The sequence below is a fragment of the Myodes glareolus genome, chromosome 2 (assembly GCF_982192425.1).
Source record: "Myodes glareolus chromosome 2, mMyoGla1.1, whole genome shotgun sequence".
Classification (NCBI taxonomy): domain Eukaryota; kingdom Metazoa; phylum Chordata; class Mammalia; order Rodentia; family Cricetidae; genus Myodes; species Myodes glareolus.
Window position 1 is genome coordinate 108,105,848 of NC_142027.1, and position 18,239 is coordinate 108,124,086.

The 18,239-nt window shown below is 44.5% G+C and overlaps 1 protein-coding gene across 1 annotated transcript; it reads left to right on the top strand.

The window, feature by feature from the left end:
• Positions 1-3,701: 3,701 nt before the first annotated feature.
• Anhx (anomalous homeobox) lies at positions 3,702-17,952 on the top strand. Its single transcript, XM_048431802.3, is given in 11 exon segments — positions 3,702-3,889; positions 4,850-5,113; positions 6,873-7,000; positions 9,406-9,529; positions 10,275-10,482; positions 10,761-10,881; positions 11,752-11,902; positions 11,904-12,045; positions 14,755-14,869; positions 16,714-16,798; positions 17,047-17,952. Coding segments are annotated over 10 exon segments (1,359 nt in total). The 5' UTR covers positions 3,702-3,889; positions 4,850-4,864; the 3' UTR covers positions 17,083-17,952.
• The last annotated feature ends 287 nt before the right edge of the window (positions 17,953-18,239 follow it).

Here is an 18,239-nt window from a genome sequence, read left to right on the forward strand (position 1 = left end):
CCTTCAGCTTTATCAATTCATCTTTGTAATTCCATTGAAGAATTCTTTAGAGCCACCCTACAATCAAACCTTATAGGAGAGCGAGAGGAGGCTGAGGAGAGTACTCAGTGGGTAAGGCACTAGCTATACTTGAAGCCTGAAGGTGGAGATGCAGGCACAAAACCTGAGGGCTTGTTGGTCACCCCAGCCCTGCTGAAATGATGAGCTTCAGGTTCACTAAGAGTCCCTGCCTCAAAACAACATACGAGAAATGGTGGAAGATACCAGATACTAACAGGTGTCCTCTTTGTGTGCATGTGTGAGTACGCATATATACAAAATAAACCAAAAGAAGCCATCAACTTGAGAGGGTGTGAAGGGGAAGTGATATAATTAAATTTTAATTAAAATTTGACAGTTATGTATTTAAAAAAACAGATTTTTTGCATCTCATTCATTCTCTGGAAATGGTTCTACTTAACATTTAAGGTTTTCTTTTATTCTGCAGCAAAGGAAAGTCTCTTATTAGGTTTTTCTCAAGATGAGATTTCTCTATATAGCCCTGGCTGTCCTAAAACTCACTCTACAGACCAGGATGACCCTGAACCCAGAGATTCCCTGCTCTACCTCTTACAGGTGTATGTCACCACCATTCAATTCTTTTTAATGTGCATTGATATTTTGCTGTTGGATCTCCTGGAATTAGAATTACAGACACATGTGAGCTGTCATATGGGTGTTGGGAATTGAAATCAGATCTTCTGGAAGAGCAACCAATATTCTTAACAGCTAAGACATATCTCTAGCCTCTGATTAGGTTTTGAACAGTATCATATTTGTTTGGATATAAGACAGTCTTAATGTAACATTGTGATGCTTGAACATCTTTTCATACATATAAAATATTTTTAGAAGAGAGGAAAAAACATATTTAGCCTAGAGATAACTTCCAAGGTTATCAAAATGTCAAGGAAAGAGAAGAGTGAGGGATGCGGTGCATGGAGGTCATTCCTTCATGTGTATAGCTGCCAGGATCAGAAATATTTTGCTGAACACTAGCCACAGTTTGAGTGTTGACTGAGGTTTCTGTCCCACCTGATCCTGCAGTCTTTCATTCCAAAGAAACATGCAGAGTTCTACATTAATTATAAACTGATTGGCCTAGTATCTCAGGCTTCTTATTAACTCTTATATTAGTCCATAATTCTTGTCTGTGATAGCTACATGGTTTGGTACCCTTTTCAGCAAGTCAGTCACATCTTGCTATCTTGCTTCCTCTGCACTGCAGACTGAGCTTTCCTCTCCCAGAATTCTTGTTGCCCTGCCTCTACTTCCTGCCTGGTTACTGGCCAATCAGTATTTTATTAAAAATAATACAAGTAACAGTATAAAAGACCATTTTCCCATGAAATGATTTTAGAAGAGAGAAAAACAATATTTTAGCCTAGAGATAACTTTCAAGGCTATCAAAATATCAAGAAAAGAGAGAAGAGGAAGGGGTGCAGGCATATGGCTGCCAGGATCAGAAATATTTTGTTGAACACTGGCCACAGTTTGAGGAGCAATCATTTTCTCTTAAGGTCTATGTCCTAAATGGGGCTTGGGTTCTTAGGCAACAACTAAAATATCATGTAACAAACATTTCTTCATGCAAGGCTAACAGTAGAAGTTGGGACATTTTCAGTTCTTTGAAAAATCCCTTATGTTCCATTAAGAACAGTGGTTTTCAATATTTCTAATGTTATGACACTTTAATACAGTTCCTCTTGTTCTTGTTGTGGTGACCTCCAACCATAAAGTTATTTTCATTGATTCTTCATAACTGTAATTTTGATAGTGTTATGAATAATGATGTAAATATCTGACATGGAAGATGGTCTTAGGCAACCCCTGTAAAAGAGTCTTTTGACACAAAGGGGTCATGACCCATAGGTTGAGAAGTACTGGTTTAGAATCTAAGTATAGAACTCTGCACTTCATGCCGAAAGAATTTCCCCAGAGCCACAACACACGTGGGTCTCTCACTGTCCCTTGTCCCTTCTTCCATAAATGACCACCTCAGCGCTCACAAACACAGGCTAACCTGTCCACTGTCCCAAGGTGCAAGAGAGTGGTTATAACACTCTCACCCTGTGGGATGAGACACATAGGTTAAGAACTGCTGGTTTAGATGGACACATCTAAATTTATGTTTATCAGTTGATCCCAAATTACCAAAGGAGATGAAAAATATTTAGGTTTCTCTGCAGAAACTTACTGATTTCACGCTTAGTTAAATGGAGATAGAGCATTTATTAATAGCCCCCATAAAAGATATAAAGATAGTAATTGCCGTGGAGTCTGCCCTGGAGAAGTTTCTGGATTTACAAACTTCAATTAAGAACCTAAATCATACATATTTATGACCTACATAAAAAAGCAAGCAAACAAACAAACAGGGAGGGGGCTGGCGAGAGGGCTCAGCAGATGAAGGTGCTTGCTGCCATGCCCGACAACCTGAGTTTTATCCTAGGATCCACATGGTGGAAGACGAATACCACTTACTTCAGCTTGTCCTCCGACTTTCAAACGCACAGTGGCTTGTGTGCCCACAAGCAGACAGTCACCTACACACACAACTAAAGTGAATTTAGAATGCTGTATCAGAGTTCTTTCAGAGTCATTTCAAAAAATATATAGCATCTTATATAGAATTAAAAGATATACTATATTGATTTAGCATTTACTCCACTGCAATTCCAGAACTTGGGTAAGACAGCTAGGAATATTGGAGTTCCAGGTTATCCCGTCTTTGCACCAAACTCAAGGTCTATATAGTTGGAGGCCAGCCTGGTCTACATGAGCCCCCTCCCACACAAAAAAAATACAAATCCACCTAACAAACAGCAAATCAGAAACTAAAATAAAACAGCAAATTCTCTTTCTCCAGGGGCAATTGTGGTTTAATGTGCTGTACATAATTTCACCTTTGTTTTCCAAACGTGAAACAACATTCATACATTAGTTTGTGCCAGGTAACAGGGTCAAGTGTTCTGATCATGATTGCTAATAACCAGAATCCTGCCCTCAGGATTGTATTAAGCAAATATAACATGTAACTTGGGATATAGAAATTCTCCTCAGACTGTCCATCTACAGTGTGCCTGAACTAGAATCTCCAGGGGACAGAACAGATCATTTTTATACTCTTGGCTTTTGAATACTATTTATGCACTTGCTAAACTATCAGGAAACCTTTTTCTCCCACCAGGCTCAGTCACCTCTTGAAACTGGCTTCAGAAGTCACCTTTGCCCAAAGCCCCCAAGCTCTTTTCATATATGGTGAATGCTCACCCTCTGAATATCTGAGAACTCTGCTAGGCCCCCAAGGTTGCTTGCCTTTAGAGTTTGTGTCAGAGTCCCCACACTCCCATGTGGTCAGAGACAAGTCAAAGAGTGCAGGACACAAGAGTGGCCCCAACTTTCCCTTATGGTTTAGGCACTGTGAGAATGTTACAGGGCATATCCTGGGTCAGTCTCCTCCCATCCTGAAACAAAGCACAAAGCACAGGTCTTGGTGTCTTGCCCCGACATTCACTATCCACCGGGGCCTCGGGCCTGGGAAGTGCAGAGATTGAAGCTTGGATATTTTGTAGCTATACCTTCCAGCCCAGGTGCTCCGGTTACAAAAATCACAAAAGTAGGTGTGCCGGAAAGGGGATGCAGGTGGGGGAGCATGTCAGGGAGGAATTGGAGGAAGAGGTCAGGGTGGAAGGGTGTTGAAGGGAGGCGCCTCAGGGTGTGTGTCGGTGGTGGTATCCAGAAAGCCAGGGAGGCTGTGGCGTTCAGCACCGTACTTTTCTGTCTCTTCCGTTGTTTGGAGTCTAGCATTTGGCAGCCTCTTCCTGCTAAAGAACAGTGCTCTGAAAAGGTACCTGACAGCATGTTACTGGCCCTGTTTTTCCAACCTGGGTGGGGGATTCGGAGAGAGCCTCTTTCTTCCTCAGATAAGCGTCTCATCAGGAAGGGACCCTGTCCTCAGCCAGCAGGGAACAATAATACTGGACAAAAAGGGGGGCCTGAGATAGCTTTCCTCCTGGTTTCTGAGAGCCTTGAACTTTCTGTTGGGAGCTGGTGAGGCACACGATGAAGTCTCCAGTGTGCACTGAAACCAACCCCAGGGAGGTCCTTGCTAGCAGCCCCAGTAGGCTGAGTGCAGTCAAAGTAGTCCTCAGCCTTACTTCTGCCCTCTGTTCTACAGAAATGCGATCTCTTGATTAGGTTGATGCCTGAAAATCGATCATCAACATGCAGTACTAATGTCCTAAGGTGGGAGCTCTTAGAGCTTGTTAATTCAGTGAGAAATTACTGTGATTCCTCCCTCTAGGAAATTCCTCCTGGTGTAAAGTGCTCCAGGACCTAGCGCTTCATTCTGAAGATCTGTATTCCTGGTTCTGAGAAAGAAGAGACTGTCTGTGGTTAGGTGAATGCTATGTTACCCATGGGTCTCTGGAAAACCCAGGGGTCACATCAAAGACCAAAAAGAGACTTGATCATAGCTTGTATCAGAACCTGGAGCATAGAAGGGAAAAAGAGATACAAGGGCCAGGCCAGAGTGAATGGTTAAGGCTCAGAAAAGTGAGATTGGATGGTTGCACAGTGCCCTGCAAAATGGTCTGTGCACAGCTATCTTCTTTAGGGACACAGCTATTTGGGTGAATTAGAAAAAGGATGTACAATATCACCCTGGTTTTCCTAAGGTGAGTTATCATACCTTGCAAGTAATATAGCCAATGACCCACATATCACCTACCTTTGAGAATTGGTCTGAAGACTTGTGGAGAGAAAAACGGTTAGTACTGACATTATTCTGAATGTTCTGTATTGACAGAGCTACTCTTGCAGAATGCAGAATTTCCTGAGGCTGCTGAGGGAGCATGGGGACACCCACTCTCCCCCACAAGAGCTGGTGACCCTTGCAGGCAAGCTATGTCGGGACCTCCAACACAACCATGTTCAGGTGCTGTCTTTGGTGGAAGCCATTCTGAACAGCAAGCATCGTCGGCACCTGCTAGACAATGCAGATGTGGCACTGGTGTGTGCCCAGGTCCTGGTTCATCAGGAGCAACAATTTTCAGCTCTCCAAATCTTAGAGGTATTATAGAAAGAAGTGGGAACACAGCAGCCTCCACCACCCCCAAGGTGTTGTAAGCTCAGGCAGGGTGTCCACTCTCACTTGACCAAGTTAGACCTTGGTAACCTTGACAACTACTATTTAGAAAGTCCTTATTGAGTGTTGGTGAGGATATGTGCCTATGTAATGTATGAGCACCTTTGACATAGCCACCTAGATACCTGAGCTGAAGCTTTGATAAAATGGTGCATACCTATAATCTCAGCACTCAGGAGGCCTAGGAAAGGCAACAGAGAGTTACAGGCCAGCCTGTGTCAAAATGATGACACTAAATCATCCAGAAAAAAAATGGAGTCAACAGAGAGGGAGTGCATGGTTATAACTGAGGTGACTACTGATTAACATGCAGTGACATTGGTGATTAGAAACCCTGGGGTGTGACTAGAAACTCATTTAGGGAGTTATTATGCAGAACCAGGTAAGGAAAGCAAGGCATACTGATACTGAAATTGCTGTATTTGCTCTCTGTGCTTGTGTGATTCAATGGAGGACTAGGTTTACTTATTTATTTGTAGGGTTGAAGGGCTTAAGATCAGAAAACAGGCCTCAGATCTGCTCTCTGCTGGCATGAAGTGTCTACCATGACCTGTGAGGTAACTGGCTGACTCAGGCTCACACCTCCTCAAGGCCTAGTAGGGACTGGAGGGCTTGTATGTTTGGCTAACATTAGTGGTTTGTAGACAAGTGGATTCAAGTGTAGATGATTTTCCATAGGCTGAGTTGGTGTGAATTGCAGACTCCATCACCCTCCAGTGATGTAGGAGGCCACTCTGTATGCTGTGACTATGTTATATCACCATTGGTTAATTAAAAAAAAAAAGCTGCTTCAGCCTATGGCAGGGCAAAATAAAGCCAGGTAGTGATGGCAAATGCCTTTAAATCCTGCACTTGGGAGGTCGAGACAGGCAGCTCCTATGAGTTCAAAGCCAGCCTGGTCTACAAAGTGAGTTCCAGGACAGTCTCCAAAACTACAGAGAAACCCTGTCTTGAAAAACAAAAAGTAAATAAATAAATAAATAAATAAATAAATAAATAAAATTTAAAAGGAGCCATTTAAGTGCTCTGTAGCAGTATGTCCTTGAAACATCAGAGCTGATTGTGCTGCCAGCACTAACCAGGAAGCTGGCTTGTAAAGAAGTCACACATTTTTTGCTGCTACTGCTGAGTCAATAAGCCTTTTCTTAAATTGTGCCTCTACGTGCTTCTAGTAAACAGAGCCCATCCGAGAAAATGCTGCTACCAAGAAGCTGTGCTTAACTGTGTTCTTTTGTGTCTATAATTCCTTCCCAAGCTCTCTCAGGTTTTATGTGGATGTAGTTGGCCCATGTTGGCGCCATCTGTAAGCAGAAACTGCTCTTTCATTTCCTGGCCACTCAAACCTAAAGAATCACACAGAAACTATATTAATTACAACACTGCTTGGCCTATTAGCTCAGGCTTCTGACTAAGTAACTCTTACATCTTAAATTAGCCCATTTTTATTCATCTTTGTATCAGCCCAAGGTTGTGGCTTACTGGTAAGGATCTGGCATCTGTCTCACTCCACCTAATTCCTATATCTCTGTTTGGGTTTATCACCTGGCATTATTCTGACAAGTTATTGGCCAAGACAGCTTACTCATTAGCCAATAAAAGCAACACATATACAGAAGGACTTCCTATATCATTCCAGGGCTTATAGTGGTGACTGGGTTTCAGTTTCAGCCGGCTTTCCCCACAGGGGTGTCGGGTGCCAGGAGGCAGCAAGGAGCTGGTACAACTCTGGAATGACATTCACTACCACCTGACCATGAGGAAGCTGGGTGTCACTAGGCTGAGCCCAGTGCAGAAGTTTCGCTGCAGGAAGAGGTACTTGTTGATTCTCCTTCGTTATAACTCCCTGGGTCTTCCCAGGGCTGAATGTGTCATCCAAACCCCAACAGAGCTGAGGAAACAAGGACAAGAAGTCACCTTAGCAGTTTTTATATGGCTCAGTGGTTAAGAGCACTGCATGCTCTTCTCAAAGGCCCTGACTTCAATTCCCAGCAACCACATGGTGACTCACAACCATCTGTTATGTGATCTGGTGCCCTCTTGAGGAAGAGACCTGATCAGTCATCCTCATAATCTTAGACCATGAAACCCAATATAGACAAGTTCAACAGAACAACCATGCACGGGCTGCCCGTGCATTACCCATGCCCATTACCAAGCTACCACTCTATCTGACACCTTAGTGATGTGGTGGTTGGAACTGGATATCTGTGTGTCCCTTGACATCCTGACCGTATCTACTTTCCATTATCATTAGACAAGAAGAACCCGTGGGTGGGGATAGTGAGTGCAGGGTGATTGGGTTTTGTTCACCTGGTTCTCAGGTCATCTAATCCCCACATCTAGGTGTCAGGCTAGACCCTGGGGACTGCAAGATGTGAAGGTTATCATCGTTACCATTTATGGAAATGAAATCATGCATGAAAAAGTCAAGTATCATTTCTGAGGTTTCTTATGGGAGATACAAGATCAGGGTTCCTGAGACACTGATACTGTGGAGCCGTTGTTCTTCATCTGGGGCCTCTTACTGGAGGAAGAGAGCTGTAGGCTTCCCTTTGCTGCTCTAAGTGATGCAGGCATCCTGAGTTACAGGGTACTCTCACTGCAGAGGAAGTTTTTTGTTTGCTTTATTTTGTTTTTGGTCAGAGAATTTACCGATTATTGACAGTATTAGATAGATCCTTGGAAGCTAGGTAAATAATCAGCATTGAGACAGTGGATTTGATAATGTTACCCCAGAGACAGCCCAGCAGATTGCAGCTAAGTAGTCATAGTGTCTTGTCCCCGTGTTTGTGAAGTGTCCCCAGAATGCTAGGTGCTTAGAGGTTGTGGGTATAGCCCAGGCCCTGATTTTATACGGCTGGCCAGTAGCTAAGTTTAAGAACATAAGAGGAGAAATAAATCTGATTTCTTCACGTGGGGAAGGGGTCACATTTGACCAGGTCATTGGTGCAAATCTGATGAAACTTTGAATGAGAGTACGAAACCTGCACAGGCAAATTTTCCAAGCAGGCAGATGTCAAGGTCAGAAGCGAGGGAAGGTGAGGTATGGTGCCTGGTGTTCTGGAGCAGATAGAAGACATCTCAAGAGAGTTCGTTTCCAGGCCTTCAGAAATGCAGACCTGTCCTCAACCTGCAACTGCAGGAAAAGGTGGTGGCTCTATTTATCTTCCTTTTCCAAGGGCCTCTTGGGAGACTGCTATTCCACCTCGGGAGCATAGACACAGTGACCAGAACATGGGTCTACTGTAACTATGCTAACTAACCCTGTGATGTCTTAGAAATGATTGGCTGTGGTTGAGAACTGAAGTGTAGGAGGGAGGCACTCTCTATGATTAGGAACTACCATGAGCAGGACACTTCATTCTGAGTGTGCTTGGCCTGGAGGAGGCTCTGAAGTTCTATGTGGATTGTATTTGGGATGTGTTAGAATAGATGTTTTTGGGCTGTAAATGCATGCCAAATATCTGGATGGCACCTGTTCCACAGATATGTGATCTTTATACATGTCCTACACCATTTATGAAAAAATTCAGAGATACAGCAGGAAAAGTCAGCCCAGACATGAGAGAAATGGCTACCTGCTCCTTCAGTAACACAGAATTCCCCATGCAGTATAGAGAGGCAATGGAGAAACAATGGTGGTCCTTCTGCATGGCGCAGTTTTTTTCCCAACACAGGGAATAAAAGGGGAAGAGTGACATGAAAAGGAAAATGGAGAACACAAGGGGCTGGGATGCTGAGTGCAAGGGATGAGTGAGAAAAGGGCCAAGGGGAAGCCAGAATCAGTATATGGAAAGTTGGGCCAATATTCTTTGTGGTGTACTGTGAGGGAATAAGCCAGGTAGGGTGGCTAGAGGGATTTGTGTATAAATGGGAGAGATTCACAGCTTTAAGAGTTCTTGGGGAGGACCTGGAAGAAGAAATCCTGAAACAAGTTTATTAAACCTGTTGTAAATAGGACAGAATAGGGAGTCAGTGTTCATGTTGTATTGGGCTCTGGGGTAGCCTGTGCTCACTCACTGGGTGGCTGCATAGTATGGTGGGCCTCCAGGTGGTAACCCAGAGAGTAGTAATCAGTCATTTTGAGGTGATTGGGAGTAGAAGGCAGGGGTGGGCTGGAGAGTGTTTCCCAGAACATCTTCCCTTTGAAGTGCCAGGCCCTGAGAAGGGAGCAGATGGAGTTTATGTTAAAATTCCTCCTGGTCCTCCTCTTTCAGGAACCCGCCACCCCCTACTCTCTGCCCCGAGGGCCCTAAGAACCGGAACTTCCCCCCAGAGATTCGCCACCATCTGCAGAACTTTGCCACAGGTGTGGGCAGTTATCCCAAGAAGGCCCAGTTGGTAAGGACAACAGCCCACCCCAGGTGGCTTCTCTTTATCCAGTAATTGAGTCTCCTCACCTCTTCCTGAGTAACCCCCCCTCTCTTCTTCCCAGGCAGCTTTTCCTGCTTCTCTCCAGTCTACTTCTCCTCCACCTTCCCCATGGTAGCCCCTTGTCCGTCTCCTAGGCAGATCCTTCCTCTTTTGGGTGGCTCTGCCTCCACTAGTAGTTCTTTAGCTATCTTTATTTCCTTCTCCATAGCTCAGTGGGATCCTCAGCCCCCTCCCAGGGTGCTGGTGGTTGCCATCTTTTCCTGACCTCTCCTTTGCCAGGCTTGGTTTTCTCATGTTGGACTGTCTACTTCTAGCCCTGTCTAATTCCCAGATGCTCCCCAGCCCTCTGCTCTATGACCTGAAGCTAAAGGTCCAAGTGGAGCAAGGAAGGGGCTCCTAGTTGGAGGCAGTGAAGGCACTGATCCAGGGATTCATGGTAGCATCAATCTAGCTGTTTTCCTGTCTTAGGGTCTTGGGTACTCAGAGCTTCAGTTGGCCAAGAATGGAGTGGGTGCAGGAGGTGGGGCACATGTGTATTGCTCTACTTCTTTAGCAGATGCTCAGTAGACAGGCTGTTTTCCAGTGTACCAGTTCACTGATCACTCTCTGTCACCATTCCAGAGATCAGGTTGGGCTACGCTTACTTAGTGGGTATGAGTTCTCCTAGCCACCTCTGTGAACACTTATATCTCACATCCTATTTTGTGGTCAGGAAAAACTGGCTTTGGAGACTGGCTTGACCCACGAGCAAGTGTACAACTGGTTCGCCAATTATCGGCGACGTCAGAAGGCTTTTTCCCTGAACGGTCAAAGAGCCCAGGAGGCCACTTCAGAAATCTCCAGTGCAAAGGAGAGTGGTCCCGAACCACTGCAGCTCTCAGGAAACCATCATGAGTCTGTGACTGTGTCTCAGTGGTCAGGTGAGCAGTCCAAGGGCTTCTTAGGGTCTGATTTCTGTAAGTGCTAATCAGGTTGGGATGGAGCATGGTGTGGCTGTGTGCATCTGAAGGTGGACATAGCTAGAAGGAAGGGACAATATGTAGATTCGGGAAGTGAATCAGTCTCCGGGTTTGGACCTGTTGGTTTTCACTGAAATTAGAACAAGAACAAGAATATTTATATGACCACAACTGTGGAAGTGCTCTCAACTGGAAGGAGGCTAGGACCCAATGCACCCCTCTCTCTGATCTGTTTTTAGTTGGATATGAAAGAAGTGTGTCTCTACAGTCCCCGGAGACAACACAAGAATCACGTGGGCTGCAGTTCCTGACTTGGAACTTTTCTGAAGACAACACCACTTCACAGTCGCTGTCTTTCAGGTAGTACCATTAACTCAAGTCATGAGACATGTTTCCTCTTTGGTCCCTTCCTCCTTTGAATGGAGACCAGAATACAATTTATCCTTAACCATGGACCAGCCTGTCTGGGCTTTGGCAATTGTGGATTGTTTTTGTATTCCTTTTTGAGCATTTGTTCAGGTGTTTACTTCATGGAGTGAGCAGCAACTGGTATGTTTCTCACAGCCTGACCCTCTCCATGCACTCTGGTCCCCTGTGACAAGGCACAGCCTTCTGCATACAGCCCAGCAATGGTCAGTCATGGGAGCAGTTCCTGGCTGGACACTGCCCAGGTGTATGACCACAAGAGTGCTCCTATGAAATGGTTTTGTGATAGGTCCTGCCATAAAGGCTATGGCAGAGGTTGATGTTTAACAAAATCTTTGATCATGTCTAAGGCACTTTAGTGCTGATAGAATTTTCATTATTGTCTGCTTTTGCCTAATGTTCCTTTAATACTAACCATCATTTATTCACTTCATATAAGGGTCTTGCAAATCATTTTCTGGTTTTATGCAGTAGATTTTTAAAATGTATTTCATCATACATACCAATCCAAGTTCCTACTCTCTCCTCTTCTCCCATCCCCTTCACATTCCACCCCTATCCAATCCTCAGAGAGGGTAAGACACGTGCAATAGACTTTTTAAAGTGTCTGTGACTGAGGCCGTCAGAGCCCAGACCTTGGCAACCTCAGGGATGAGCGGGGAGGATGATTAGTAATGTGCCAAATTCCACAGCTTTGTGTGTTTCAGCCCACATCCTCCAAACCGGATGCAGTCACCTTCCAACTCGTCCCTCCCGCCCATGGTCTCTACTCATCAAGGCACATGGTTTGGTTATGTTCCCCAGGTCACTGTATGGATGTGAAGGGTACCAGGAGGGGCAACGTTACCATCCTGTCAGCCTCACCTCCATATGCTCCTCTCCTGACCTCTGCTCACTGGGTACTAGCAACAGCATGTTTGATTCCTCTATGGCTGTCCCTGAGTCATGGATGCTACCCCCCTGCACCATCATCTTCCAAGGAAGTTTTCCGCTACAATGGAGAACTGGGTCATAAAAACCAGCTGGACTCTGAAATGAACCCTGAAGATGCCTCCATGACCATGGCCATTGCTGCTTTCGGGGATCCCAGTCATGCAGGTGGGTCTACCTTGCACAGACATGCAAGTATGGTCTCACCACCCACAACTACTCAAGTACTCAGGTCTTTAGGCTTTGTGTTGGGATGGAAGTGTGGACGTGGCCACCATCTGCTTGAATCTGTAAGGTTCAGCGAATCCTAGAAATGATGGAGTAGGGAAGACTCTTCCCACAAATTATTCAGATTATTTCTCATTTGTGTCTCTTAGCAAAAATACATGACTGAAAACCAAAACAGTTAGGAAAGAGTTAAAGTGGGAGGCAGTAGCTGCATCCATATATCAACCCCATTCCCCAAACTGTCCTATTTTATCTGTGAGTACCCGCCCCTCCTTGCCCAACACATTATGCTAGTGTAGACATACCAGCGGTGTGATTTTCAGTTATCACTGTAGTTATGTATTTAAATTGCACCTTTTTGTCTATAACACAGCAGTTATGTGACTTTCCATCTTTTAAGGCCCTGTTGACCGGCCTGTGTTTCTCAGCATTCTTTGAGGATAATGCATCTTTTTTCCTGAAGCTTCTAATCGCCTCTTTTATAAAAAAAAAAGTATATTTTTAAAACATACTTCCTCCAGCAAACCTCCATCACCAGAAGGTTCCATACTCCCCAAAAACAGCACCTCTAAAAGTGAACTAAGTTTTCATAGCTCTCATACAAAGAATCACAAGCGCTTCATTAAAAAAATAATAATAATCTTTTTCCATTTTTTTCTTTTTTCTTTTTATTTTACATATCAAGCATGGTGTCCCCTTCCTTTTCTCTTTCTGGTCCCTCCCTCCACTCCTGTCACCCCCTGCCCCATCCACTCATCCTCTGTGTCCATTCAAAAAGGGGCAGGCCTCCCATGGGCATCAAAAAAGCATGGAATATCAAGTTGAGGCAGGACCAAGCTTCTTCCCCTGCATCAAGCCTGAAAAAGGCATCCACACATGGACAGTAGGTTCCCAAAGGCCTGCTCATGTGCCCGGAACAGATCCTGATCCCACTACTAGGGGTCCCACAAAGACCAAACTACGCAATTGTCATCCACATGCAGAGGCCCTAGGTCCATCACATGCAAGTTCCCTAGCTATCAGTTCAGAGACTGTGAGCTCCCACTAGCTCAGGTCAGCTGTCTCTGTTGGTTCCCCTTTTATGATCTTGAGCTCCCTTGCTCATACAATCCCACCTCCCTATCTACTCTTCATTTGGCATTGAATACACCAGGCTTTCTGGCTGGCCTGTGAGCCTCCAGAGAGTCTCTTACCTCTACCAATCTGGTGGTCAGACAAGAGGCTAGAGCAAGGTTTGTCCCAGGCCCCTGGTTTTGGTCTGGGCTTTATCTGTGCTAGTGCTAGCTGTACTACTTCATGAACTCAAGGCAGTGTGGAGCCTTCCTTTCAGGCTCCTTCCATATCAGTGTGCCCGCCCAAAGATTACCTAATCTGCTATCTTGTCTTTTTTTGTATGCTCTGCATTTCTTTTTTTATTTTTTATTTTTTCAATCAATTATTTACACTTCCTTCCCTCCTCCCAATCCCCTCCCGCTCCCCCACACCCACTCTTCCGTCTCCCGCCCTGCTTGAGAGAGGGCCAGGAATCCTGCCCTGTGGGAAGTCCAAGCCCCCCCCCCCACATCCAGGCCTATGGAGCTGTGCATCAATATAGACTAGGGTCCCAAAAAGCCAGAACATGCCATAAAAACAGGTCCCAATGCCTTTATCAATGGCTTCTCAGTCAGCCCCCATTGTCAGCCACAATCAGAGAGTCCGGTTTGATCACATTCTCATTCAGACCTGGTCGAGCTGGATTTGGTGAGCTCCCATTAGAACAGGCAAGAATAAATGGGACCTCCTAAAACTGAGAAGCTTCTGTAAAGCAAAGGACACTGTCATTAAGACAAAAAGGCAACCTACTGAATGGGAGAAGATCTTCACCAACCCTGCATCAGACAAAGGTCTGATATCCAAACTATATAAAGAACTCAAGAAACTAGACTTCAAAATTCTAATTAATCCAATTAAAAATGGGGTACTGAACTGAACAGAGAATTCTCAACAGAAGAAGTCCAAATGGCCAAGAGACACTTAAGGTCATGTTCAACCTCCTTAGCGATCAGGGAAATGCAAATCAAAACAACTTTGAGATACCATCTTACACCTGTCAGAATGGCTAAAATAAAAACACCAATGATAGCCTTTGCTGGAGAGGATGTGGAGTAAGGGGAATACTATCTTGTCTTTTAAGAGTTAAGTGTCTTTCAAAAAGTCACTCTGTGCCACATATGGAAAGCAATCCAGTGGGCAGGGTGAGGTAGTAACAACTTTTTTTTCTCAAGGAAATCTCAGTGAAACCTCAGATAAGAGGGAAAAAAATGGAAACAGTAAAGCTGGCATATGGCCAAAGCCTGAAGTGCAAATTGCCTGTCCTTGACAAGAAGGGGAATGTATGGATCAGATTGAAACTCTGGCACTGGACCGTGTGAAGCCCGTAGTGGAAAGCCCAGCCTAGAATCAAAAGAAATGGACTTTCACTCTGTCTCTGGAGGTCACCTAGGCCACAGACGTGGAGGATCTGCCCATCCGTTTCTTGAGAGGGAGGCTGAGACTCTCGGGTGGTAAACTGATTTCTTACAGCCTAGGCTGCCTTTTAGAGATATGGGATTGCCACATGTGTGCTATGTGCCTTCCTTTCACCTATAGTTTGTGGAATTTTACCTGCAGGATTTCCTGAACTGCATGGTAGTTGTTCTCAGAGCTTCTATCCAGAGAATGGTCCAGGACTGAGCAGTGGGCAGGCAGCTTCCACTGCTGGCTTCAAACTTCATCATCCCCACAGGTAAGCTAGAGGTGTTGTGTGTTTTCTTTGGGTCACAAGGCAAGATAGGGCATAGTTTACTGATTCATAACCTCAGGATCTGAAGATTAGCTCCTTTTCGTTTGTGATTCTGAAAACATTAACACACCTTCCCTCAACTAAAGAACACCCCAAACCCTGGGACATGCATGGACATCTGCACCTAGAATGGCATGCAAGCTTGTTCCTAGCCAGAGCTCTCACTTGGTTCCACAAGTCTCTTCCTCATATTTGTTCCATTGTTCCATTGTTGGTTTCTGAGAGATATCAACGTTTTACCTTTTAATTTTCCAAATTGTTTGGAAAGGGCTTGAAAAGCCTAAGAGGTGCCAAAATGTGGACTTTATTAAGATAGGTGACCAGGGCTTCTGGGAGTACTGTAGTGGCTTGGGTGTCAGTAGAGGGTATAGACCAATAGAGAGTCCTGTGGTTGAGAGATAATGTCCAACAACCCAAGAGACTCAAGAGACAAAGATGGATAGTGTTTAGGATATTCCAGGGTTCTGTGATTAAGATAAAGTGCCCAAAGTTTTCATAAGACTGCAGATAAGGGATATATATGGAGTGGTCTGAAGTATTTTGTTTGAGATAAGATAACAAAAACCTCCAGCCTGGGAGATATTTCAAGAAGACTGAAAGTATTGTCTGGGATCTTCTGATGTTAAGAGAGTTGTTATCCTGTTTCATTGGATGCCTGTCCTGTATTCACTAGGAGTAGCCAAAGTCATATTTCCAGGTTATGATGGGAATCTTTCTCATCTCATCCATCAAGTTTCTGACACTCCAGGGCTAAGGATGTTCTTCTGTTATACTGAATGACTCCATTCTCCTGTGTGACACTATTCCTGGGGGTTATAGGAGTAAATGCATACTCATCCCAGAAAGGGAGCTAATGACAAATCAAAGTAACAATACTACCAAAGTCCATCTTGGTGAAGGATGAGTTTTAGGGGTGAATAACAGAGCAGGGATGACCAAAGACAGCTGAAAGGCCAAAAGCCTACACAAATACATGTGTTGACCCACAAAAACTGGAATCCTGATGTTCTCTGGAAGGCAATTTGACAAGTATAGCATCTTCCCTGGGCATCTCAGCTCTTCAGAGAGAGTCTCCTTCAGGCAACTTGACTGATCTAAATCCCCACACTCAGCAGTTGCTTGCTGCTTCTGTAACACTGCAGAAGGGATCTTTGGGAATGTTAAAAGTTTCAACTTTCCCAGATTTGAAGTCTGATTAATTCCCGAGTTTAGTGCATCTTCCTCCTCCCTAGATGGATCAACCAGGAAAAAATGACTCCATGACAATTCTGTAGAATTCCATGTAAATAAAAACAGATAATGTGCACTCCAGGTTTTTTGTTTGTTTGTTTGCTTGATGACATAAAGTCTCTTTGTGTCCTCATACTCCTAGATATCCTCCTACCTTACCCTGGGAGTGTTGTGATTGTAGATGTTGACTCCATTCCTGGCCTTTGATTTTCTTTTGCTTCATTTTGCTCTGGTATCAAGTGCTTAGTTAATTGCAAGATTGTCCTGGCTGTGCTGGATCATCATCAGTGATGCCCTCTTCAGATGCTCTCTATGGCTTACCATTTGAGCCTGCCCATAGTATGTTTTTCTACTGGCTAACTCTTTGGAGTGCCTTGTCTGACTAAACAGTGTTCACAATTCTATCCATCATGCAGAAATTATATAGTCAAAGTCATTCTGCAAGATGACTTTATATCATGGGACTATGTGGTTCATGGTACCCACTATCCCATCGAGACAGAACCTGTTCTGATGTGAGACGCAGAGTTATATAGGATAAAGGTCTTCCCTTTCAGTTATCTAGAGGTGACACCAGCCTCATCTGCCATGTCAGCACCTGTGTCCACCATGGAGCTGAGTCAGTCCTTATTCTGTGGCCAGGTGAGGCCCTCTGGGGTTTCTGTGTTTCTTCTCAGAGGTAGTGCTCCTGGGTTGTAAATAAGGAACAGAAGTGACCTTTGGGTGAATGTTACTATATTCATAACTGGGTGGAATTGGGTCATAGATCCTTCTTCTAAGTCCAGAATGGGTCTGATGAGGCCGGGAGGCAACTAAGTACCTAGGTGGGAAGTTAGGAGTTTCAGAGCCTGAGAGTGGGTTCTATGTAAAATGCTGATCTGGTTTTGCAGGTGCAGTGGTATGGTGACCAGGCCTCCCTCATGTAATGCTTTCTGGAGAGCTGCAAAGCTCCTGAGTTTTCTGGATGCAGCTTGGTTCAAACTGCCTGTGAGGAGATGGGACACTGCATGGAACGAGCAAGTGTGGATTGTGCACCAGTTCAACCCAAGTTAGAGAGGTTTACCGCAAATAACAATCAGTATCCCCAGCGTTAGCTAAGAGAGTCTGCTAGGAAGCCCCCAAAACTTACTATCACTCCACACTGTTTGCGAAGTTTGGATGAGAATTCTCTGTACTGTAAAGTGTTTTGGAAAATTTTTATGGCATCATAAAAGGTGCGATTGTTTCATGTATGCATGATAAATGGGAGTTGAGCCTGGTGACAAGTGCTGGGCAGGAAGGCTATCTAGATCCAAGAAGAATTTTCCACTGTTGACCCTTCCTATCCTCCTGTGCACAGGGCCACTCTCCTCCACTCTTTAACTTTGTGAATGGAAATGGAGATGATACAACATTCCTTTGTTCGTGGGTCCTCCTTCTAGAGTTCTGAGCCATAATGTCATCTGGAGATGACCCAGATAGGGTGAATCAGGTTGGGGTTCTTTATCTGGAATCCTCCAGATTTCTGAAAGTAATGTTTTTTTTAAAACTAAATTAGAGTTTTTGCTTTGTTTCAAACTCCCCACTTTACACTCTATCCTGGTATCAGGTCAAATTAATGTGACTAGATTAGCACCAGTTTTCCCCAGACCAGTGCTTATGATGAGGTGGTGTTAATTGATGCTTCCTAACCTCCCAATAGATGTTGACAGTTTCCTAGGCTAGTTCATAAGCACCATTTGGCTGGCATCCTCTCTTATCTCTGTTCCTCTCCCTTTGCTTGGTTATTTCTTCATTATAAATCTTTGAAAGCAGCATGCTTGTTGAGTTGTTTCTGTGTAGTTTTTCTGTGAAGTCTGATGGCCTTCTGATCACCTGCCCAGGTACCCAGTACAGAGTAGAAGCCACGTACGAGCTGCGAATTCCTAAGAATGAAACCTGAACTTCAGACACTAATCCTGAAATCAGGTGTTTCCAAGTCCGTGGGAACATAGACATATAAGAGCTTCTCCTCACAGGTTAGGGGTACAAAAATGAGGAACCACTGCTGGGGTGCATGAAGTTTAGGCTCACAAAAACATGAGAATCCTAACTGGAATCGGAG